Source organism: Scyliorhinus torazame, chromosome 6 (assembly GCF_047496885.1).
Source record: "Scyliorhinus torazame isolate Kashiwa2021f chromosome 6, sScyTor2.1, whole genome shotgun sequence".
Classification (NCBI taxonomy): Eukaryota; Metazoa; Chordata; class Chondrichthyes; order Carcharhiniformes; family Scyliorhinidae; genus Scyliorhinus; species Scyliorhinus torazame.
This window is the reverse complement of record NC_092712.1, coordinates 175272120-175298915: the sequence shown is the minus strand read 5'-3', so window position 1 is coordinate 175298915 and position 26796 is coordinate 175272120. Positions and strand designations below refer to the sequence as shown.

Below are 26796 nucleotides of genomic sequence, written 5' to 3'. Positions count from 1 at the left end.
CACGAAGGTCGGCCGGCATGGGTCGCAACGGCCGGCATGGGTCATGACAGTCGGCCAGCATGGGTCGCGCGGTTGGTCAGTTGGTAAAAATGGGTCCCCAGGAAAAAAAAGTTTGAAAACTACTGGTGTAACATGTTTAGGTAATATGGCTGTCATGGTTGAATAGTGTGACTTGTTATGCTCTAGGTGTAGCATAAGCGGCTTCCTTGTGGTGCACTTGACAAAGGAACGTGGAGATAACTTCAACATGTTTATTCAACTATTTACACTTCTATTACTCGCGTTCGACACGACTGCTAATCCTACTATAACTACGACTGACAAACCAGTTGCTGCAATCCACGTGGTGGGAGTGATATTCAATCAACCCTGTGTCTGTACTCACTGACTGTCTCCACTGGAAAGAGGCAGATCATGTGTGTGGTGTCCTTTATATATGGGATGGTGTAATGCCCTCCTGTGGTCGTGTCACCTCTGTGTGTATCGTGAATGCCCATTGGTCGTGTCCTATCTAACTGATCTATTGGTTGATTATGTGTGTGTGATGTCTCTGGTGCTCCCTCTAGCGTCTAGCTAGCCTACATGTATTTACATTAACCCCCCGTGTACCCACAATGATGCACATCACCACATAGTGTATCTGAGCTGTGGATCTGCAGCATTGCAAAGTCTATGAGTATAAGCTGAAGGTGACTGTAAAGTGTCAGTCATGATTGATAGAGATTGCTGGATAGTAAGTAATGGGGCAGTGGTGAACCAATAATTGTGTGAGGCTAGTTGTTGTCAGGATATAATAATAAGCTTTATGTATTAGTGTCACAAGTCGGCTTACATTAAGAAGGCAATGAAGTTACTGTGAAAATCCCCTAATCCCCTTGTCACCACATTCCGTGGACTGTTCTGGTGCACCGAGGGAGAATTCAAGATGTCCAATTCACCTAACAAGCTCGCCTTTTGGGACCTGTGGGTGGAAAACTGAGCACCCGGAGGAAACCCATGCAGACAAGGGAAGAACATGCAGACTCGGCACAGACAGTGACCCAAGCCGGGAATCGAACCAGGGTCCCTGGCGCTGTGATGCAACAGTGCTAATGACTGTACTACCGTGCCATGCCAGTTAAAGATATGTTCGCTGAACTAGGCTGCTCATATGAGGTAATTAAACTTCTTAGGCGCTGCATCAAAGTTTTTTGTGTTACACTGTTGGCATTAGCTGCAATGACTAACTTCCTTGTGTAGAAGAATTCAGTACATTAAAGGTTAACCTGGGACTGATTGTAGTTCTGCCCACCGGTGATGTAAGAAGGCATCTGACGTAGAGATTAAATCAGCAATGTAGAGCTAGGTAGCTGTCGTGTTGGGTGTTCTGGTGTACAAACGATCCACCACGGCTAGAGATGGTGTGACTCAATTTTATTTACTTCTTAACGATAACAGCACACTGCTAACTTGGGTACATGCATTACCAGCTAATCTGTGGACCCTGTCCTATTACTATCTGGGTGAGGCACTCAGCACATGGTGAATGTCTGAGTGGCAGGCTCTGAGCCCGGTGCTCTGAGCTGGCTGCTGCTGGAATGAGCGGGAACTGTAGTGTCCCCTGTTTTTATAGTGCGTGTGCTCTCACTGGTGATTGGCTGCGATGTTGTGTGTGCGTTGGTTGGTCCTACTGCATGTCCATCAGTGTGTGTTTGATTGCACCATGATATGCTGATCTAAATATCATGACATCCCCCCTTTTCGCAAAGAATATGTGCCTACATGGTGATAAACAAAGAAGTGTGGTGAGTGCATCTAATCATGTGTGTGCAATATTTACAACAATATGTACATGTGGCTATACTATATACATAGGAAGGTGCCAGGTGCAGAAACTAACTATGTTACACCAAGAATGAAATCAATGTCATTCACAAACAATAACAAAATCTTAAACAGTATGGCAAAAAGTCTGAAACAGTATGTCAGAACAAGTCAGTGAGTCCAATACGAAAAATAATTTAAGTGTCTCAGGTGGGCAACGAATTTGGGTTGACCGCAAGGGTGGCACAACACTCGTCGTCCGGATCAATGCTGTGCACTGACAGCGGCTGGTGCATTTGACTCGGGGACAGCTTGTTCTTGTTGATGACAGCAACGCGGAAGGGCTCCCTGTCCTCAGTGTCATTGGTCTGTGTGACGTCGGGATCGGACTCGGTGAACGTGGGTTGAATTGCCTGAACGTTTCTGCGAGGCTGGTTAAACGGGTATAAGTTGGCAGGATGTGCTGCTCGACAGCAGGCAGCGTAGTGGCCCAACCTGCCACAGCGTAGGCATTGTCGTGCTTTGGCAGGACATTGCCGCTTTAAATGGGTGGAGCCACAGTTGCCACACGTCGTGACGTCAGTGCGTTCGTTGCGCCACCGCGCATACGCGGTGCGGTCTTGTGTAGTGCCCGCCTGCGCATCGTGTTCCTTTGCGTCAGCGTCCCCTCTTTTGCCGCGTACAAGCGCGGGATTCCTCTGAAAGCGCGCGAAAAAGCCAGCCTCCTCCCGGTCGCGGCCCGGAAGGTACTCGATCGACTGGACCCGCTCCGCCTTGTGGGGCCCGTGCCGCGCCGTTTCGGCCACCTGGATATGTGAGTACCGGCTGGTGGCATTCTCATGGAGGACGCAGGTTTCGACGGCAGTCGCCAGGGTGAGTTGCTTGACCCGAAGGACCTGCTGGAGCAGGGTGTCCGACATGACTCCAAAAACTATCTGGTCACGTATCATGGAGTCAGAGGTGGTGCCATAGCTGCAGGACTGCGCGAGGATGCGGAGGTGTGTTAAGTAAGACTGGAAAGGTTTGTCCTTACCTTGCAGGCGCTGCTGGAATAGATACCTCTCGAAGCTCTCGTTTACTTCAACGCTGAAGTGTTCGTCGAACTTCAGGAGAACCGTCTTGTATTTGGTTTTGTCCTGGCTGTCCGTAAATGTAAGGGAGTTAAAGATGTGGATGGCGTGTTGCCCCGCCGTGGAGAGAAGAAGGGCAATCTTGCTGGTGTCCGATGCATTCTCCCTGTCTGTGGCCTCGAGGAAGAGTTGGAAGCGCTGTTTGAACAGTTTCCATTTGACCCCGAGATTGCCAGCGATTCAGAGCGTCGGCAGCGGGTTGATGTTCTCCATGGTGCAGGACGGCGGATTGCTGATGCGATGCAGGTAGGTCTCACAGGCGCTGGCTTGCGTCCACTTCTGGTATCATGTCATGTTGGGTGTTCTGGTGTACAAACGATCCAACACGGCTGGAGATGGTGTAACTCAATTTTATTTACTACTTAACTATAACAGCACACTGCTAACTTGGGTACATGCATTACCAGCTAATCTGTGGACCCTGTCCTATTACTATCTGGGTGAGGCACTCAGTATATGGCTCTGAGCCCGGTGCTCTGAGCTGGCTGCTGCTGGAATGAGCGGGAACTGTAGTGTCCCCTGTTTTTATAATGCGTGTGCTCTCACTGGTGATTGGCTGCGATGTTGTGTGTGTGTTGGTTGGTCCTACTGCATGTCCATCAGTGTGTGTTTGATTGCACCATGATATGCTGATCTGAATATCATGACAGTAGCAACATGTAAGAATATGTCATGGAGTCTTCTCCATACTTGTACCCTCTACTATGAATTGTGTATAGTTCAATAATGTTGATAAAGACTTCTTGGTAACTTATTTGAGACTGGTTAATGGTGTCTATGCAGTACACACCATGGGTAGTGACAACCCCACAAAACATGCCCCGAGTGACTTCACAGTATCAGCAGTGTGTCTTGTGTCCTGGTTGAGGGTTTCTCTCCACCAACCTACTTCATGCAACAAGGCCATTATTATTGTGTAAAAGAACTTGGAGCCCACAGTTGTGGGCTGTTGTGCCAGGTCAAACTTACGATTAGATTGTTTTCCAGCACTTGGTCCCGTCATAATGCACCTTCCCTTTAAGAGATGCATGCAACCATGAAATGGCACAGGCTAACTTGTGAAGGTATTGCAGCTCAGCTCAGATGTGCAGCAAATCAATAGTAACACATGATGCACACAAAAATTATTGAAATGACCATGTAGACTGCACAAATTTAGCAAGATCCCTACATCTGAAGAAATGACCGTGTCATGCACAGGCTGTATGATGATCCCCATAGCCGTTTTGGGGCCTTACAATATTTTGTGGCCTTGCTATTTAAGCTATTGTGATAAATAGCTTTCGAAAATATTCATGGTTTTCTACAATATAGGCCAATACTTTAAACAAACCAATGCCTTTTATGCAATCCTATTTCTTCTGCTTTCAGCAATATCCTGTCGCAAGCAAGATGGTGGTCAAGTGGACATCAATAATTGCATGAAGTGGGCTGGCACAATGCCACCTTTAGCTCAACACTGTCAGTTACCCTGCCAAGAGGACTGCCAGTTCACCAACTGGTCCAAATTTTCCCCCTGCAATGGTGACTGCGGTACAGTACAGACCCGAAGGAGGACGCTTGTTGGTGAGTACTTTAAACAATAAAACATCTTTATCAATCTGACTGTTTGACCATTCCACCTTGTAATGTAAATACATGTAGGCTAGCTAGACACTAGAGGGAGCACCAAAGACATCATACACACACACTCAACCAATAGATCAAGTAGGTAGGACACGACCAATAGACATTCATGATACACAAGGAGGTGACACGACCACAGGGGGGCATTACACCAACCCATATATAAAGGACACCACACACATGATCTGCCTCTTTCCAGTGGAGACAGTCAGTGAGTACAGACACAAGGTTGATTCAATATTACACCCACCACGTGGATTGCAGCAACTGGTTAGTCAGTCTGGGTAGCTATAGTAGGATTAGCGGTAGTGTCGAACACGAGTAATAGAAGTGTAAATAGTTTAATAAACGTGTTGAAGTTAGCTCCACGTCTGAACCTTCCTTTGTCAAGTGCACCACAAGGAAGCCGCTTATGTTACACCTACAACATAACAAATCATGGTACCAGGCCTGAACTGTTTCAATCCATATAGCCATACCTCAGCGTACAGTGACAACCAGCAACAATACCCAGGCAAGATGTTTGAGATCCGGGTTCCGCAGCGGCTCCAGTGCCACGGTGATCTCCGCGAAAACTGGCGGGCATTCCGGCAAAGGTTTGAAATCTTCCTGGTGACAGCCGAACTAGAAGAAGTGGCCGATCCTGAAAAAACAGAGCTTCTTCTCACCATCGCCGGTGCCAGAGCAGAAGAAATCTTGAAAAAATTCAAGTTCTCCAAGGAGCAAAACAGGAGCAACTTCCAGGCAGTCCTGGACAAATTCGGCAAATACTGTGAGGAAAACACACTCCAACCAGCAAGAAAAGGTAAGAGAAGCGCCAGTACTCACCACGATGCCGAGATCCCGGAGCAGAGAACAGTTTTGATCGGCGGCCATCTTTCTAAAGGGTCTGCACTTGCACAGTTGCACGAGAAGCGCACAGAATGGGAAGGTCCGTTTGCGCATGAACGAGACGCCGCGCATGCGCAATCATGAAAACGGCCATCGGTAAAGGAACAGCGATCTGCGCATGCGCAATTGCTTCCTACGCACTACGTCACATGCGTCATGATGTCAGAGGCCCCGGACCACGCCCATTTAAAGGGGAAACGTCCCAAATCAAAGAAAAAATCTTTTAAAGCCGTAAAACAACCTTCATTCACCTGGAATGACAGCACAATGCCTCAAATTGAACCAGGAAATAAAATTAACCTCCGAAGAACCCTGCAACAAGCAGTTACCTACACCCAAACTGATGATTCCTACCTTGAATACTTCGATACCGACCTTTACATTTTCTCTGGGCCTCGCAAGCCCAATGCCAGCTCCGACGCAAACAGTGATGATGTGGTCCTAGAAGGCTATGACTCGGACAAACCTTTCACCTTGGAAGGCTACCCCAGTACCAAATCCAAACCGCAACTAGACGTGTTGCACATTGACGACCCCAACGACGAATTCTCCGGATTTAAGGATCTTCAGCCCAGCAGATATGACATCCCAACTTGTGAGTACCGGATGATGCTGCAGCCTGAAACCAAGAGACAGAGAGCGGTAAAAGCCCACAGAGAGCGGCCTGCTGCCACACAGAGCATGGTCCACGCACCGTTCAGGGTTCCCGACTCTACGAAAGAAGACATGCAAGACTCCACACCGCAGTCCTTCCATGAACAAGAAGTGACTCCAGTGTCACAAGCCTCCACAGCAAGCTCGTGGACAGCCTACACGATAGAAGCAACGCAAGACTCCGACGCACAGTCATCGCAGGAACAAGACCATGAGGGTCTAGCAACCTCCTCTGACCAACTAGCGGCAGACGATGCAAGTCTGCCATGCTCAAGTAAACAGCAAGAAGACTATGACAGTCTACCATGCTCCAGTGCACAGCAGGATGACCATGACGGTCTATCATGCTACAGTGAAGAACAAAGCGACGATGACAGTCCAAGCCCAAATGAAGGACAACAGCAAGACAATGACAGTCCACCCACATTGTTTGTGCCACCAGATGAAGACTCTGTCAATTTACCCTACCCAAGTGAACAACAAGCAGCTACTGAGGCTCTACCAACGGTATGTGAGATGGGTGACAATAGCTTCCCACTTCCCATGCAAGATGTGCAAAGTGACAGACCTCAGCTAGTGTGTACAGAGGCACTCGATGATCAATGTGAGACCACTTGTGACTCCAGTGACACCATGATACTTCCACCCTCATTCGCTCAAACCTCTCCATAAGTCAATGCATTCCTGCATGTTCCGACTCCAGAAGTGCAGCTTCAAGAAATCTCAGCTCACTCCAGTGAACCGGCTAAGACTCCGGACGGGGAGCATCAATAAACCAACGCTGACTCAGTTAAAACAGATCAGCATCCAGATGGGGAGCAACCAAACGCCGACTCTGATTCACGTAAGCCGGACTTTACTCCAGACAGGGAGTGCCACAACCTCAGCGATGGCACGCTCAGGTCAGCAGATGCCACAACGACAGGAGATGGAGCACTTAACAATTACACTGGGTCAGTAATAACAAGCAGCGGCTACAGTCCAAGAGGAATACACCAATATTCACCACAGCTTTATCCAGACATTTTTTCCACACCAGCAGTGCAGCCAATGACAGCTCATGCAGGACAAACCCAGTATTCAGGCATGCAGCAGCCAGCAGTCTATGCAGCATATTCTCAAACAGGCCAGCACTACGGATTGCCCAATAATGGAATCAAGACCGAAGGAGGACTACCGCAAGCGCAATCTGCACTACAGACTGGATGCCTTAGTTACAGCCCAGGATTTGCTGCACCCCAGCCTGGCCAGACGGCATATTCCTATCAGATGCAAGGTTCTAGTTTCACGCCATCACCAGGTATTTATGCAAGCAGCAATTCTGTTTCCAATTCGACAAGCTTCAACGGTTCTCAGCAGGATCACCCTTCCAGCACAGCACGTGGCCAGAACCAGTATGTACAGTCTTATCCAACTTCAACATATGGCACATCCATGACCTTGAATGATACCTCTTCAACGTCAGCACCTTATCAGCTACAAGATACCATCCGACAGCATCATCACAAACATTGAAAAAAGAAAGGGACTCCAAATCAGACAGCGAAGTGATTTGACCACTTCTTGGTTCCTGTGGCACAGGGACGTTGATGGCGTTCATAACCGAGAGAGACATTTGACCATGATGATTGATGATTTTTGGACTCACACGAATGATTTGGACTTATTGTTCATTCACTGTTCCCATGACTTGCATATACCTTAACCTATCTACCTGTTTTTTGTTCAATTTTCTTAAAGTGTACAGAAAATATGTAACATATAAAAAAGGGGGGATGTGGTGATGTGCATCAATGTAAATACATGTAGGCTTGATAGACACTAGAGGGAGCACCAAAGACATCACACACACACACTCAACCAATAGATCAAGTAGGTAGGACACGACCAATAGACATTCATGATACACAAGGAGGTGACACGACCACAGGGAGGCATTATACCAACCCATATATAAAGGACACCACACACATGATCTGCCTCTTTCCAGTGGAGACAGTCAGTGAGTACAGACACAGGGTTGATTCAATATTACACCCATCACATGGATTGCAGCAACTGGTTAGTCAGTCTGGGTAGCTATAGTAGGATTAGCAGTAGTGTCGAACACGAGTAATAGAAGTGTAAATAGTTTAATAAACGTGTTGAAGTTATCTCCACGTCTGAACCTTCCTTTGTCAAGTGCACCACAACTTATTTTACACCTACAACCTAACAAATCACACCTTGTTCTGATACCACAAAGTAAAGGTGCATATGCGAAACTGCTCCATCTTTGTTCAAATTTTTGTACATACTTACATGATAGAGAAGTGGAAGGAAGCAAGACATTTTAATGTTGGATAATTATTTAGGAACTTAGGAGCAGCAGGAAGCCATTCAGCCCAACAAGCCTGCTCTCATTCAATAAGATCATGCTTGTTCATCCTCTTCAATCCCTTTTTCCGCACTCTATCCCCATATCTCTTTGTGCCATTGGTATTTAGAAATCTATCAATCACTGCTTTAAACATATACAATTACTGAGCTTCCACAGTCCTCTGGGGTAGGGAATTCTGAAGATTCACAATCCTCAGAGAGAAAAAAATCTCCTCATCTCAATCCACAGCAGTTTCTCCCAAATTTAGAAAACGTGCTCCTTGGTTCTAGGCGAACTAGGGGATACATCTTACCTGTATCCAACCTGTTGTTGTGGAGAAAAGTACAGATATTCAACCTTAGAGTACTTGAGAAGTCAGACAAAGACTCTTGGATCTAGTTTTATTACAAGCTATAGCGAAGACTCCTAGTATTCCAAGTGAGAGACCGGAGAAGCCCAAATTTAATGAGAATACGGATAGTTATACTTCAAGATTCTGGGGCAACATGGTAGCATAGTGGTTAGCACAGTTGCTTCACAGCTCCAGGGTCCCAGGTTCGATTCCCGGCTTGGGTCACTGTCTGTGCGGAGTCTGCACGTTCTCCCCATGTGAGCGTGGGTTTCCTCCGGATGCTCTGGTTTCCTCCCACAGTCCAAAGATGTGCAGGTTAGTTGGATTGGATGTTCTAAATTGCCCTTCATGTCCAAAAAGGTTAGGTGGGGTTACTGGGTTATGGGGATAAGGTGGAGGTGTGGGGCTTAAGTAGGGTGCTCTTTCCAAGGGCTGGTGCAGACTCGATAGGCTGAATGGCTTCCTCCTGCACTGTAAATTCTATGATTCTATAAGATTCAATTTTAAGAAATTAGCCTACACCAATCATTTGTTACTAGTTATCTATGTCCAATCAAGATTATTGATTAAGGTTACATCATGTATTGTGAGAATAATTTACCAATCTCATTAAGGGTCCGCATGCTTAATAAAACTATCCAATCATTACAAGTGCTACACGGCACCCACATGACCTCTCGCTGGGGAGCCAGTTAGTTCCCGGGAGGTCATTAGATTGGAGTTCCTTCTTGCTAATGAGATGGAGATTGGCCTCAATTGGTTTCTCACCTCGTCTGGGCGAGATTTGGAACTCGCCACCGGGAGCAGGCCAGTTAGATCGGCAACCGATTCATGCCTGGCATTGATCCCAATTTTGGCCACTCTTGCTATTTAACCAGCGCGATAGGATCTGCGCCAGGCCAACGCAGCCATTAAATCGCATTCAATCGTTTTCTTTTGTCCCCAGATCCAAATCGTTGATATATTTTGTGAACAGCTGGGCCTGAGTACTGATCCTTGCGCAATGCTATTAGTCACAGCCTGCCAATGCAAGAATGACCCGTTCATTCCTACTCTCTGTTTTCTGCCTGTTAACCAATCCTTAATCCATGCCAGCATATTACCTCCTATTCTATGGGCTTTAATTTTGATAACGAACCTCCTGTGAGGGACTTTATCAAAAGCCTTTTGAAAATCCAAATATATTAGGTCCACTTTTATCAATTCTGTTAGTAACATGCTCAAAATCTTCAATACATTTGTCAAACATGATTTCCCATTCATACATCTAAGTTGACTTTGCCCAATCAAATCATTATTATCCAAGTGTTAACTTACCAAACCCTTCAGAATAAATTCCAGCATTTTTCTTACCACTGATTTATGACAGGCAGCATATCCAGCGTTCTATAATGTAAGTGATGCAAAGATTCTTTTCATGATGATCTGTTCTCCTAAATGTCTGGATTTACACTTCACGGCAAAATGTTACTGGTTTTTGGATACAGCATTTTTGTTTAACCTTTAAATAACTTTGACAAGACAGCACCATGTAAACAATATAGCTGACAATTCAATTGTTATCAAGCAAGTGTTTGTAGATCATTCTCTAGGCATACATCACATCAGATTCCTTTTGCTGTCACTGTCTGTTAGATAGTATTTTATAGACAGAAATAACAAATAACACAAACCTGGAGCAGTATTGAATCTTCATAGTTCCAAGAATTCTGAATTAAGATCTGGACTATGGTTGTGACAGAAATTAAGGATGCGACTTTCCCACCGCGTTGTGCCTGGTGCCAATCCCATTGCTTCGGTGCATAGCGGGAAAAGCCCAAAACTGGGTTTGTGCAGGATGCTAGGCCAAACACGATGCACCTGACCCGCTACGCCCGACGCAATCTGGATCACGCCCTCATTGGGCGTGATCCAGATAATCATATTTAAATGAGGCATTGAGCTGATTTAAATAAGCATGAATTAGTACTGCTCTCCAAAAACGGAGACCAAATGTGGTGGCCACACCAGGGTGGCTCAGAAGCTATTGGAGCTCCCGGGTAGTCAGGGACAGGGCTGAGCAGTGCCCTGGCACCCGGGCAATGCTAATCCAGCACCGTAGCACCTTGCCAGTTCCAACCTAACACTGCAAGGCTGCCAGATTAGTATCTCTGGGGTGCCGGGGCAGTGCCAACCCAGCATCCTAGCACCAAGCCAGTGCCAACCTAACACTGCAAGGGTGCCAAATTAGTACTTCCAGGGTGCCGGGGCAGTGCCCGGGTGCTTGGGTCAGTGCCCTGGTGCCAGGTTGGTTCTTCCAGGGTGCCACATAGGCACAGCCAAAGGGTAGGGCCTGAGGGGGGCATGCCCATTAAAGGGGGGAGTGCAAGGTAGGGGGTGAGGGGGGGTTATGAAGGGTGGGGCATGAAGGGGGGAGGCACCGGAAAGGGGGAGCATCTGAAAGGGGAGGGCTAAAGGTGGAGGAGGCCATGAAAGTTGAGTAAAGGGGATTATGAAGGGCGAGGGTATGAATGGCATCATAAAGCTCAGGGAGTGAAGTGGGTTCCTGAAAGGGGAGGGGCGTGCCTAAAACGGGGGGCCCTGAGCAACCCCATAGCGGGCTGTGCTCATTTGGGCAAATGACGGGAGACCCGGCTTCCCGGGATATTCCCGGCTAACCACGTCTCGAGAGATCTAACATGATCTCGTGGGACGTCGCAATGTGAAGCCTGCCCATTGTGAGAGGGATCACTTTTGGACAAATCTGCATATTAGAGTGAGACAGCAAGTATTAACCAAGGCATTGGGATCTCTCCCCTTCACCTTGGAGACCTCGGGCAAGTGATATTCAGTACCTGTCTCCACAAATAGGGATCATATGGACAGCACTTGGGGTTTTCCAGGGGATTGGAGGCCTCCAACTGCACCCCAGTCCTTTCAGGAACCCTCTTCACTCACTAAGCTTTATGATGCCACTGGACAGGGTGATTTTGTCACCTGAGCATCTTGGCAATGCAAGCCTGGCACCCTGACAGTGCCATAAGACCATAAGACATAGGAGTGGAAGTAAGGCCATTCGGCCCATCGAGTCCACTCCACCATTCAATCATGGCTGATTTCAACTCCATTTACCCGCTCTCTCTCCATAGCCCTTAATTCCTCGAGAAATCAAGAATTTATCAACTTCTGTCTTAAAGACACTCAACGTCCCGGCCTCCACCACCCTCTGTGGCAATGAATTCCACAGACCCACCACTCTCTGGCTGAAGAAATTTCTCCTCATCTCTGTTCTAAAGTGACTCCCTTTTATTCTAAGGCTGTGCCCCCGGGTCCTAGTCTCCCCTGTTAATGGAAACAACTTCCCTACATCCACCCTATCTAAGCCATTCATTATCTTGTAAGTTTCTATTAGATCTCCCCTCAACCTCCTAAACTCCAATGAATATAATCCCAGGATCCTCAGACGTTCATCGTATGTTAGGCCTACCATTCCTGGGATCATCTGTGTGAATCTCCGCTGGACCCGCTCCAGTGCCAGTATGTCCTTCCTGAGGTGTGGGGCCCAAAATTGCTCACAGTATTCTAAATGGGGCCTAACTAATGCTTTATAAAGCTTCAGGAGTACATCCCTGCTTTTATATTCCAAGCCTCTTGAGACGAATGACAACATTGCATTTGCTTTCTTAATTACGGACTCAACCTGCAAGTTTACCTTTAGAGAATCCTGGACTAGGACTCCCAAGTCCCTTTGCACTTCAGCATTATGAATTTTGTCACCGTTTAGAAAATAGTCCACGCCTCTATTCTTTTTTCCAAAGTGCAAGACCTCGCACTTGCCCACGTTGAATTTCATCAGCCATTTCTTGGACCACTCTCCTAAACTGTCTAAATCTTTCTGCAGCCTCCCCACCTCCTCCATACTACCTGCCCCTCCACCTATCTTTGTATCATCGGCAAACCTAGCCAGAATGCCCTCAGTCCCGTCATCTAGATCGTTAATATATAAAGAGAACAGCTGTGGCCCCAACACTGAACCCTGCGGGACATCACTCGTCACCGGTTGCCATTCCGAAAAAGAACCTTTTATCCCAACTCTCTGCCTTCTGCCTGACAGCCAGTCGTCAATCCATGTTAGTACCTTGCCTCGAATACCATGGGCCCTTATTTTACTCAGCAGTCTCCCGTGAGGCTCATGTCTTCTACTGTGAAGACTGAGGCAAAGTACTTATTCAGTTCCTCGGCTATTTCCTTGTCTCCCATCACAAAATTACCAGCGTCATTTTGGAGCGGCCCAATGTCAACTTTTGCCTCCCGTTTGTTTTTAATGTATTTAAATAAACTTTTACTATCATTCCTAATGTTACTGGCTAGCCTACCTTCAAATTTGATCCTCTCTTTCCTTATCTCTCCATTTGTTATCCTCTGTTTGTTTTTGTAGCCTTCCCAATCTTCTGACTTCCCACTACTCTTTGCCACATTATAGGCTTTCTCTTTTGCTTTGATGCATTCCCTAACTTCCTTTGTCAGCCATGGCTGCCTAATCCCCCCTCTGATAGCTTTCTTTTCTTTGGGATGAACCTCTGTACTGTGTCCTCAATTACTCCCAGAAACTCCTGCCATTGCTGTTCTACTGTCTTTCCCACTAGGCTCTGCTCCCAGTCAATTTTCGTCAGTTCCTCCCTCATGCCCCTGTAGTTACCTTTATTTAACTGTAACACCTTTACATCTGATTCTACCTTCTTTCTTTCAAATTGGAGATTGAATTTGACCATATTATGATCACTGCCTCCTAAGTGCTCCCTTACTTTAAGATCTTTAATCAAGTCTGGATCATTACATAACACTAAGTCCAGAATGGCCTGTTCCCTCGTGGGCTCCATCACAAGCTGTTCCAAAAAGCCCTCCTGTAAACATTCAATTAATTCTCTTTCCTTGGGTCCACTGGCAGTATTATTTACCCAGTCCACCTGCATATTAAAGTCCCCCATGATCACTGTGACCTTGCCTTTCTGACATGCACTTTCTATTTTGTGGTGCATCTTGTGCCCCTGGTCCTGACCACTGTTAGGAGGCCTGTACATAACTCCCATTATGGGTTTTTTGCCTTTGTGGTTCCTCAACTCTACCCACACAGACTCCACATCATCTGACCCTATGTCGTTTAGTGCTATTGATTTAATTTCATTCCTAATTAACAAGGCAACCCCGCCCCCTCTGCCCACCTCTCTGTCTTTTCGATAGGTTGTGAATCCCTGGATGTTTAAATGCCAGTCCTGAACCCCCTGCAACCATGTCTCTGTGATGCCTACCACATCATACCTGCCAGTCACAATCTGGGCCACAAGCTCATCTACCTTGTTCCGTACACTGCGCGCATTTAAATATAGCACCTTTAATTCTCTATTGACCGTCCCTTTTTGTTTTCTTGGTGTGGTGGACCTTGGTTTACTGAGCCTTTCCATACACGGTGTCATATTTTGTGGGATGGGGACTATTGTAACCTCTCCTGAGTTCTGTCTTTTCGTGCTTTTTTGTATTCCTACGCAGCTACGCTTCCCACTGATTACTTCACCTCTTGGTTCCCTGACTTTCCCTTCCGCCCCAATCTCTAGTTTAAAGTCCTATTGACCACCCTATTTACTCTTTTCGCCAGAACACTGGTCCCAGCTCGGTTCAGGTGGAGACCTTCCCAACGGCATAGGTCCCCCCTGTCCCAAAACTGATGCCAGTGTCCCATGAAAAGGAACCCCTCATTCCTACACCACTCTTTTAGCCACGTGTTAACTTCCCTTATTCTTGCCTCCCTATGCCAATTTGCACGTGGCTCGAGCAGTAATCCGAAGATTATGACCCTTGAGGACCTGTTTTTTAATTTGAATCCTAGTTCTTTATAATCTCTAAACAGGTCATTTTTCCTAGACTTGCCTATGTTGTTGGTACCGACATGGACCACAACAACTGGATCCTCCCCCTCCCTCTCCAGTATCCTTTCAAGCCGGTCAGAGATGTCCCGCACCCTAGCACCGGGCAGGCAACATACCATGCGGGACTCTTTATCCCGCTCACAAAGGATACTATCTATCCCCCTGATAATAGAATCCCCTACAACTACAACTTGCCTATTTACTCCCTCCCCTTGAATGGCCTGCTGAACCATGGTGCCTTGGTCAGCTGACTCATCCTTCCTGCAACCCTGTTCGCCATCCACACAGGGACCAAGTGCCTCATACCTGTTGGACAGAGTCAAGGGCTGAGGCTCCTGAGTTCCTGACTGCTGGTTCCCTTTACCTTCTGGGGGCCAGCCTGGCACTGCCCAGGTGGCACTGCCAGGGTGCCAAGCTGGAATTTTTTGTGTGGCGGCTGTTGCTAACTTTGCCTTAGTTCAATTGCTCTGTTTCTATTACCTTTGCTCTCGAGTCGCCAAGTATTTTTATGATACTGGCACGAGGTTCAAGTCCGAGTTATGATCAATAATCCAATACACCGATTAGTAAGATTTAAATCAAAGCACATTTATTATACACAGTAATCACTACTCATGCACAAATTCTACATCTAAGCTACTTCTACAACTAACAGGCCTATACTTAACTTTGAACTGGCCCACCAGGTCAGGGAAACAAATGGCCTTTAGTTCGGGTTCTGAGTCTGCGGGATTCGAAGTTGGTATGGATTGGTAGCTAGGAGCGCCTGTCTTGTAGCGAGCGTTGAATTAAGACTTACGAGTTTGATGATCACTGGAGTCACTGCACCGGTCACGGTCAATGTTGGTTCGTTGTTGCTGGGTGACCCGGGCAGGAAGAAGAGCGCGAAGAGGTGGAGAAGAGAGCGATTTGAACTTGGGGCTCAATTCTTATAGTCCCCAGGGGCTTCCCGCCTTTTGGGGCAGACCCTGTACCTGGTCCCAAGTGATTGGACTTTGTCCCAATCGCTTGGTTCGATTTTCTCCAATGCTGGAGCGGTTCCCTGATTGATGGGCGGTCTTGAGGTGCTCATTCATCTCCCTTTGTGTAGGCTCCTGCTGGCGCCGAAGAGTCTGGTTTTGCTTTGTGTGTCTAAATGTTGCTTATTGTTCCCGGGGATTGCTCATTAGTATGCAGATGGCTGTTGTTTTGTTATGCTGATGGTTGCTGGTATCGATATTGTCTGGCCTTTGCAGAGGTAAATACACAGCCAACCTGCAGCTCCTGGTTTTTGTCTTGTTGGTTGACTTTCCCATCAGCCTTTGCCGTTCGCCATTTTGAATCGGGAGTTGGCCATTTTAAGTGGCTCCACGGCAATCAGACCACGGGGTGCCCTGCTGGGGTGGGGTAAGTTTGCGGACTCGCTTACAGTGAGTTAGGGCTTGGGGGATTCCGGGGGTCACGTCCGGGGCTTGAGAGATCTGGATGCCATTTTTAAATGGAGTCCCGATATCACCTTGCACTGAGGGGATTTGGCGAGTGAGGCTCCTCAGTGCGACGAACCAGTCTAAGTGTGGCCTATGCACTCATTCCCCACTTAGGCCTTACTGAAGTGGCTTTCGACAGCATTGTGTTTCTCGGCCATGCAAACATTGGGGAACACACGGCAAAACACGTTCACTATGGGACATCGTTCTCATTTGGTTCGATCTCGCTTTACGTGTGGCTGAATCCAGATCTGGATCTCACCCAATAGCTGGCGGGAAACACTCTGCTAATCTCACCCAAAATGTCAGTTGGGGCACAATTCAGCGGAAATAATTCTATGTCTGCTTTCGGGCAGGTTTTTAAAAATTCATTTATGGGATGTGAGCATCGCTAAATGGGCCAGCATTTATTGCCCATCCCTAGTAGCCTTTCAGAGGGTGGTAGTGAGTTGCCTTCTTGACCCACTGCAGTCCTTGAGTTATAGGTGCACCTACTGTGCTGTTCAGAAGGAATTTCCACGATGTTGCCCCAGCAACAATGAAGGAATGGTGATATATTTCCAAGTCAGGGTGGTGAGTGACTTGGAGGGGAACCTACAGGTGGTGGTTTTCCCAGGTATCTGCTGCTCTTGCCCTTCTAGATGGTAGTGGTTGTGGGTTTGGAAGGTGCTGTCTAAGGAACCTTGGTGAGTTACTGCAGTGCATCCTGCAGATGGTACACAAGGCTGCCACTGTTCGTCGGCGGTGGAGGGTTTGAACGTTTGTGGAAGGGAGGACATCAAGCGGACTGCTTTGTCCTGGATTGTGTCGAGGGAGTGTTGTTGGAGCTGCACTCATCCAGGCAACTGGAGAGTATTCCATTACACCCCGACTTGTGCCTTGTAGATGGTAGACAGGCTTTGTGTTTGTGCGTGTGGGGGGACGTGGGGGGGGGGGGGGGGGGAGTAATAATATGGCTAGTCCAGTTCAGTTTCTGATCAATGGTAACCCCCAGGATGTTGATTGTGGGGGATTCAGCAATAGTAATGCCATTGAATGTGAAGGGGCAGTGGTTAGAGCTTATCTTGTGGGAGTTAATTATTGCCTGGCATTCATGTGGCACAAATCTAACTTGCTATTTGTCAGCCCAAGCCTGCATATTGTCCAGGTCTTGCTGCATTTGGACATGTACTGCTTCATTATTTGAGGAGTCGTGAATGGTGCTGAACATTGTGCAGTCATCCACAAACATCCCCACTTCTGACCTTATGATGGAAGGGAGGTCATTGATGAAGCAGCTGAAGATGGTTGGGCTTAGGACACTACTCTGAGGAATCCTGCAGTTATGTCCTGGAGCTGTGATGATTGACCTCCAACCAGCGGAGAGCTTTCCCCATGATTCCCATTGACTCCAGTTTAGCTAGGGCTCCTTGATGCCACACTTGGTCAAATACTGCCTTGATCTCCAGGGCAGTTACTCTCACCTCACCTCTTGCATTCAGCTCTTTTGTCCAATGTTTGAACCAAGGCTGTAATGAGGTCTGGTGTTGAGTGAGCCTGGAGGATGAGAATATTTGTGGAGCCTCTTCCTCCACTGAGTTGTTTAATTGTCCACCACCATTCACGGCTGGATGTGGCAGACTGCAGAGCTTAGATTTGATGCGTTCCTTGTAGAATCGCTTAGCTCTGTCTCTGTTTGGTGGGGTGTTTATTGGCAGCTGCAGTTTCTCCCTGTCAAGACCACACTTGGGCCCTTTTCCTGCAGCTTACCAGCAGGACTGGCTCATCGCAGATCAGGGACACCCTTTTGAACAGTCCTAACGCTATCTCTAACCCACCCACACCCCCACCCCATCATCGCCACCATTTCAGGCACCTCTCGCTTTCAGGCAACCCCCCTCACCCCTAAACTTTTTTTGACCCCTCAAATGCCGTCTCGCCCCCCCCCCCCCCCCAATGGACCGACACCTGGCAGTGCCAACCTGGAACCCAGGCACCTTAGCATTGCCAGCCTGGCACCCTGGCAGTGCCCCTGACATCCTGACTGGGTGGCACTGCCAGGGTAAGAAGATGGCAGAGCTAATGCTCCCGTGTGCTAAGTGGAGTGCCAGGGTATGCCCTGACCTGCCCCCAATCACTTGAGGGTGTCTAATGGCCTGCGATTAGTTAAATTGCGCTCTTTACACACCACTCGAGGTGTGGTCTCACCGAAGTCCTACTTAATTGCAGCAGAACCTCCTTACTCTTTGACTCTGACCCCTTGCAATAACAGGTAACACGTTATTTTTTTTCCAATTGCCTACACATCTACCCATTAACGACCTGTAATTTATGTACAAGGACATCAAAATCCCTTCATTTTCCCACCTCCTTCTCTAAGTTCACCTTCCCAAACTTTGTCTAGTCAGCAAACATGGATACATTGCATTCAACCACCTCTTCCAAATAATTAATGTGGATCGTAAGTAGTTGAGGCCGAAGAACTCTACCTGTTATACATCGTCCTCCCAAAAATTAGATATTTATTCCTATTCTCTGCTTTCCATCCGTTAACTAATCCTCAGTCCATACTAATGTCTCCTATCCCCTGACTCCCAATCTTATGCAACAGCCTCTTCTGTGAACTTGTACTGATGCCTTCTAAAAAGCCAAATGTTCTACATTAATTGGTTTACCCCTTATTTGCCCTGCTAATTACTTGGACTTAGAAGCTCCTCACATCAATCGATGCATGAGGCAGACAAAGCATGTTTATGTCTGGTTTTCTCCTGGAACAGGTTGCCAGCAGCTATATAGCTTGAGGGAAATCAGTCTGCTTCAAGCATGGCTGACCAGGAGATGCTATTACTGCCTGCCATAAGCATATTGGAAGAACCTGCAGGTTGATACTTCCACTGTTCCACCTCACTGCTAATTATATCCTCAAAAAACGAATAGATTTTTCAAACATGATTTCCCTTTCATAAAATTGTGTTAACTCTGCCTAATCATATTAGGATTTTCCAAACGTCCTATTACTCTGTCCTTAATAATAAGTTCCAGCATTTCCCCAGGACTGATGGTAGGCTAACTGGCCCAGGGTTGCCTGATTTCACTCTCCCTCAAACAACATAATTACTTTTGCTGCCTTCAGATCTGTGATGACTATTCGAGAATCAAAGCATCTGCTATTTCTTCAGCCAACTCTTTTAATACATTGGTGTGTAGGCCATTAGGTCCCGGGGATTTATCAGCTTTTAGTTGTGGTAAATTTTCCAGTATTCTTTTTTTAACTCATATTAATTCTAAATTTCTCAACCTCATTAAACACTTTGGGCTGGATTCTCCGATTTTGCGGCTATGTCCGGAGGAAGCATCTGGTCTTACGACCAAAAAATCGGCGACGTCCCCGATGCTCCGCCCTGTGGGGGGCTAGCAGCCGCACCACGTAAAGTCCCCGGCTTTACCTGCAGATATGGATGGGGAATGGCCGGGTCCGTGGTTGCGCATGCACAGGGCGGCGACCTGCAGCGGTCGCACCGAACAACATAGCACCGGCCGCTATATGTGCTCCACTGTAACCCCCGTGCCACCCTCGGACCACTCCCCACCAGTCCCACCAGCCCCTGCTGAAGACCCCCCTGCCAGCAGAACGGCTACCCCCTCCCGACTGTGATGGCGCTGGACACAGTCCTCAGCCGCCACGCGAGGTCCCCCAAAACACAGAGGACACGCGACCGACGCCGTCAGGAAGTCAGCCCATCGGGGGCGGAGCATCGAGGGAGGGCCTCCTGAGGCCATCCCAACGGCGTATGGAGTACTCGGCTATTACGCCGTTTTTGATGGGACCGAGCATCCGAAAAACAGTGCCGCCCCCCGATTTCGGCATAAAACGGATTCTCCAGCCAATCGCCGAACGCGATTCCGCCATTGGCAATCAGAGAATTCAGCCCTTTGTTCCTCAAAAATCAAGTATTTTCTTTGTGTCCTTTACCGTGAAAATGGACAAAATAATTGTTTAACATCTCTGCCATTCATTGTTCCCTATTATAATTTCCCTTGCCTCTAAGGGACCTTCTTTTACTCTTTTTAATCTCTTCCTTTTTGTATACTTTTACAAAGTCTTTACAATCTCTTTTTAAAAATGTTTGCTATTTTGCTCAAATTTATTTTCTCCCTCTTTTATCAATTTTATGGGCATCAATCCTGAGTTGATTTTTACAACCTTCCTGATCCTCAGGCTTACCATTCTTTTGGCAACATTGTAAGCTTCTCCTTTTAATCCAATACTATCTGGAATTTTTCTAGTTAGCTCTAACTCTGCAACTGAGGATTTTATTAATCAAGTGACTGTAAATTCATTTGAGAATCATGAATTGTGACCCAGATCTTCCAGTCTCCGGAACATTAGAGACCTGACATACAGCCCAAGGTATGATTCGGGACCCCATGAAAGTCCCAACAGACTGATTGCATGGTAATGGATGAGGAAGTATGAACTTCCAAGAAACAATTCGCCGACTCCCCGGGATCCTCCAAAAATGTCTCCCAGCTCTGAGTTAGAGTCAGGAGACCTCGGAGAGTTCCAATTTATTTGCTTGGATAGTTGCACACTAAATGTTATACGGAAAAATCCTAGCTAACTCCTGGATAACTATACCACTGATCCCCTCCAATAACTCCCATTGACGCCCCCCACCGAGACCGCCACTACCCCCTGACTACCACCTTGACGCTCTAACTAACTCATCAAAACCACAGACCCAAGCCAACCTATCCTGCCATCCCGACCTGACTAGACCCCACCATCCGACCACCCCCGAACTATCTGACTCGACCTGACCGCCCCTGATCTGACCTGACTTGGCCCAACCACCTCCCCTGACCCGACCTTACTAGGCCCCACTACCCCCAACCCAATTCGGCCGACCATTACAACATTACTTGACTAGCCCTGACCAACCTCCCGATCCAACCCGGTACCCTCCAACCCACCTACCCATTCACCCACCTACTCACTCACCCACATTCCCACCTCACCCCCTCACCTGCCACCCTACCAATCTGTCACCCACCCACCTAACTCACTGATCCTACCCACTTACACACCTACATATTTGTCCACTCACATATTCACCCACCCATTTATTCATAAACTCATTCGCTAACACTAATCTTGAGGACGTGTAAATGCAGCATCTAGCGCCATAAAAGGGGGCATAGCTTCTGCGCTGATTCTCTTCACTGCTCGCTCCGTGGATTCCTGCATTGAGTGAGTTCCTCTGCATCATAGGTTGGAAGTTTGTCCAGAAAAATTGTATCCAGGTAAGTGGGTAGTTTTCTGTCTGATGAGTGTCAGACACAACAATTCCTGTGCTGATCAGAAGATTTGGTCCAATTTCTTTATACATTTGCCATTGCTTAATTACCATCATATCTTTTGATCTAATTTCACAATCGACTTCAGCCATTCACTCCTCATACCTTCATAATTGACTTTTTAAAAATTTAAAACCCTAGTTTTAGACTTAACCACATCACACTCAAACTTAAGATGCAACTCTATCATCGTGGTCTGCTCCATTTGATTCCTTAACATATTCTGGAAAACTGCCTTGACTGCTTTCTATGAACTCCTTTTCCAATTGACTTTTTCTGGTTTGGTCTGTGCAGTCTATAAAATCCCTATGACTATTGTGTTATCCCTGTTGCATGCTCCTTTAATTTTCTAATTTATAATTACCGTTACAACACCTACAAACTACAGCCACTGGCGTTTCTGCCCTTTGGTGTTTCATTGCTTCGCACACATTGATTCAGCATCCTGATTTTCTGGGCCAAGATCCATTCTCGCTACATCTTGTATCTCATCTTTTATCATCAGCATTGCCCCATTGTTCTTTCTATTTTGCCTATCTCTTCTTAAGGTCAAATACCCTAGAAGGTTTAATTCCCAAACTTCGTAACCCAGCAATCACATGCCATAATGGCTGCTGGGTGAAACCTATTTATCTTTATTTTTACCATCAATTTACCGATATGTTTCTGAATGCTACAGTCAATCAGATATGGTGCCTTTAATTTGAACTTTTTACTATTTTTCCAATGTTATCTTAGTCACTAATGTTTTATTGCCATTATTAAACTCTCAGGTTCCTCCTAACAAATCCTGTTTGATTTTATACAAATCTCAATTCTGCTCTACAGCTTGACTTATCTCCCCCATATTAGTGTAGAACCATATCTACCACCCTAGTTATTTGATTTGCCAGGATATTGGTCCCTGCCAGTTTTAAGTGTAGTCTGTATCAATGGAATGGATCCTGTTTTTCCCAGTGCCGATGCCAGTGCTCTATCCCTCCAATACAATTCTTCCGGTCATGCATTTAAGCTTCAATCTGTTTATCCCTTTGCCAAGTTGCACGAGACTTAGGTAGTAATTCAGAGATGATTATCTTTGAGATGCTGCCTCAAACTGCCTCAGCAGAAGCTAATTCCTAGCTCTATTTATGTAGTTTGTTTTTATGTGGGCCACAACAACTGGATCCTCTTCCTCCACTCAAATCATTCTCTGGCCACAAGGAGATGCATCTTATCCCACTGGCTAATATGGGAATGTGAAAGGCTACCACAATGTGCCAAATGTAATATTTCTCTGAGTCACTGCACTACTATGATTCATCTCACAAACCCACTTTTAGTTTTATGTGTAATATGATGTAACGATCTGGATCTGAAATTGGAGAGCAAAAGTTTGTCTTCTGAGTGCTTTGCAGGAAGTTGTAAAATTATTCTCTAGCAACTGAAAGTTGGTTTCATCCTGATGCGTTCCTAGACAGATGTATGTTTTTACTGTTACCATCAGGGAAAAGCAAGAAGAGAGAAAAGTGTCGAAACACTCAACATTTTCCTCTGATTGAGACCCAGTTTTGCCCCTGCGACAAGTACACAGCCCAGCCTATAGGCAACTTATCTGACTGCATTCTCCCGGAGGGAAAGATGGAAACCTTGCTTGGCATGAAGATCCAAGGAGATATCAAGGAGTGTGGACGGGGATATCGATATCAAGCCTTGGCTTGTCGTGATCAGAATAACAGACTTGTGGAATCGGGGCGATGCAACAGACATGGTGAGTTTTGCAACAGCCATGGTGAGTTTAAAATAAATGAAAAAGTTATATAATTATTTTGTTTGAATAAATATATCAGTATGTAAAAATAAATTATATTTCTATAACTTGGAATGAGCAAGATAATCACTGCAGGTTGAACATAGCATTCGAAATAGGAACAAGATTGGCCATTTGTCCCCTCAGGTCTACTCTGCCATTGAATAAAACCATGACTGAGCTTCTGAATCTGCTCAATTTTTCCTTTCTATTCCCACATCTTGTGATTCCCTTACAGCCCAAGAATCTATAGGTCTTGCACTGAGTGCTGAATTTGGTGCATTTGAGTGCTATAGTGAGAATTTGGTGACTGAGGGAGTATAAGGCTTCATTTTTATCTAAAGTCTTGTCTTTCTTTTATTTAGTTAATTAACTTAAAAGTTGCTGTTTGGTTTAGAAGAAGGTGAATTTTCAATCAGCTTTAAACAAAGGTTCTACTTGTAGGTACTTGCAGCTGGAGCTTGTTAATTAGTTAATTGGATTAGGCCAGTTTTCAGAGGCTAGATTCACAGTATAAAAGTGATCTCCTACAGTGCAGACTTTGTTTGCACTGAGTGCTGAATTTGGTGCATTTGAGTGCTATAGTGAGAGTTTGGTGACTGAGGGAGTGCTGAATTTGGTGCATTTGAGTGCTATAGTGAGAGTTTGGTGACTGAGGGAGTGCTGAATTTGGTGCATTTGAGTGCTATAGTAAGAGTTTGGTGACTGAGGGAGTTAGGTAAGGAGGGAGTAAGGTGCTCCTTTCATTTTGTTTCCTACATTTCCGCAAAGAGCGTGAAGGGAGCCGAAAGTTTGCAGAGAGTGCAGCTGACTGGGAGCAGAGTCGGAGGGCGGAGGTCCAGTTGGTCCACAGGGCAGCTATATTCTGTAAGGTAAGAGGGGATGGAGGATAGGCCAGTTGCATGCGCCTCCTGTAGGATGTGGGGGGTGAGGGATACCACTGGTATCCCCGCTGACTATACCTGCGGGAAGTGCACCCAACTCCACCTCCTCAAAGACCGTGTTAGGGAACTGGAGCTGAAGCTGGATGAACTTCGGATCATCCAGGAGGCAGAGGGGGTGATAGAGAAGAGTTACAGGGAGGTAACCACACCCAAGGTACAGGACAAGAGTAGCTGGGTTACAGTCAGGGGAAAGAAAACAAACAGGCAGACAGTGCAGGGATCCCTCGTGGCCGTTCCCCTTCAAAGCAAGTGTACCGTTTTGGATGCTGTTAGGGGGAATGACCTACCGGGGGAAGGCCCTAGCGGCCCGGTCTCTGGCACTGAGTCTGGCTCTGGTGCTCAGAAAGGAAGGGGGGAAAATAGAAAAGCAATAGTAGTAGGAGATTCAATGGTTAGGGGAATAGATAGGAGATTCTGTGGTCGCAACGAGACTCCCAGAAGGTATGTTGCCTCCCGGGTGCCAGGGCCAGGGATGTCTCGGATCGTGTCTTCAGGATCCTGAAGGAGGAGGGGAGCAGCCAGAAGTCGTGGTGCACATTGGTACCAACGACGTAGGTAGGAAAAGGGGTGTGGAGGTAATAAACGAGTTTAGGGAGTTAGGCTGGAAGTTAAAAGCCAGGACAGACAGAGTTGTCATCTCTGGTTTGTTGCCGGTGCCACGTGATAGCGAGGCTAGGAATAGGGAGAGAGTGCAGCTGAACACGTGGCTGCAGGAATGGTGTTGGAGATGGGACTTCAGGTATTTGGATAATTGGAGCGCATTCTGGGGAAGGTGGGACCTGTACAAGCAGGACGGGTTGCATCGGAACCAGAGGGGCACCAATATCCTGGGAGGGAGGTTTTCTAGTCCTCTTTGGGAGGGTTTAAACTAATTTGGCAGGGGAATGGGAACCAGATTTGTAGTCCAGCAACTAAGGTAGCCGATATTCAGGACGCCAACGCGTGTAGTGAGGCAGTGGGGAAGGGAACACTGACAAAGGAGAGTACTTGCAGGCACGGAGATGGGTTGAAGTGTGTATACTTCAACGCAAGAAGCATCAGGAATAAGGTGGGTGAACTTAAGGCATGGATCGGTACTTGGGACTACGATGTGGTGGCCATCACGGAAACTTGGATAGAAGAGGGGCAGAAATGCTTGTTGGAGGTCCCTGGTTATAGATGTTTCAATAAGATTAGGGAGGGTGGTAAAAGAGGTGGGGGGTGGCATTGTTAATTAGAGATAGTATAACAGCTGCAGAAAGGCAGTTCGAGGAGTATCTGCCTGCTGAGGTAGTATGGGTTGAAGTCAGAAATAGGAATGGAGCAGTCACCTTGTTAGGAGTTTTCTATAGGCCCCCCAATAGTAGCAGAGATGTGGAGGAACTGATTGGGAAACAGATTTTGGAAAGGTGCAGAAGTCACAGGGTAGTAGTCATGGGTGACTTCAACTTCCCAAACATTGAGTGGAAACTCTTTCGATCAAATAGTTTGGATGGGGTGATGTTTGTGCAGTGTGTCCAGGAAGCTTTTCTAACACAGTATGTAGATTGCCCAACGAGAGGGGAGGAAATATTGGATTTGGTACTTGGTAATGAACCAGGGCAAGTGATAGATTTGTTAGTGGGGCAGCATTTTGGAGATAGTGACCATAATTCTGTGACTTTCACTTTAGTAATGGAGAGGGATAGGTGCGTGCAACAGGGCAAGGTTTACAATTGGGGGAAGGGTAAATACGATGTTGTCAGACAAGAATTGAAGTGCATAAGTTAGGAACATAGGCTGTCAGGGAGGGACACAAGTGAAATGTGGAACTTGTTCAAGGAACAGGTACTACGTGTCCTTGATATGTATGTCCCTGTCAGGCAGGGAAGAGATGGTCGAGTGAGGGAACCATGGTTGACAAGAGAGATTGAATGTCTTGTTAAGAGGAAACAGGAGACTTATGTAAGGCTGAGGAAACAAGGTTCAGACAGGGTGTTGGAGGGATACAAGATAGCCAGGAGGGAACTGAAGAAAGGGATTAGGAGAGCTAAGAGAGGGCATGAACAATTTTTGGCGGGTAGGATCAAGGAAAACCCCAAGGCCTTTTACACATATGTGAGAAATATGAGAATGACTAGAGCGAGGGTAGGTCCGATCAAGGACAGTAGCGGGAGATTGTGTATTTAGTCTGAAGAGATAGGAGAGGTCTTGAACGAGTACTTTTCTTCTGTATTTACAAATGAGAGGGGCCATATTGTTGGAGAGGACAGTGTTAAACAGCCTGGTAAGCTCGAGGAGATACTTGTTAGGAAGGAAGATGTGTTGGGCATTTTGAAAAACTTGAGGATAGACAAGTCCACCGGGCCTGACGGGATATATCCAAGGATTCTATGGGAAGCAAGAGATGAAATTGCAGAGCCGTTGGCAATGATCTTTTCGTCCTCACTGTCAACAGGGGTGGTACCAGGGGATTGGAGAGTGGCGAATGTCATGCCCCTGTTCAAAAAAGGGACGAGGGATAACCCTGGGAATTACAGGCCAGTTAGTCTTACTTCAGTGGTAGGCAAAGTAATGGAAAGAG

At 46.7% G+C, this 26796-nt stretch overlaps 1 protein-coding gene across 1 annotated transcript in view; it reads left to right on the top strand.

Annotated features, from left to right (window-relative positions):
• The window catches only part of thsd7aa (thrombospondin, type I, domain containing 7Aa), a 712619-nt gene that overhangs the window by 542611 nt on the left and 143212 nt on the right, over window positions 1–26796 (top strand). The window contains exons 12-13 of the mRNA XM_072509118.1: window positions 4305–4499; window positions 23008–23271. Coding sequence (XP_072365219.1) covers window positions 4305–4499; window positions 23008–23271 — 459 coding nt within the window. The remainder of the gene's footprint in view (window positions 1–4304; window positions 4500–23007; window positions 23272–26796) is intronic.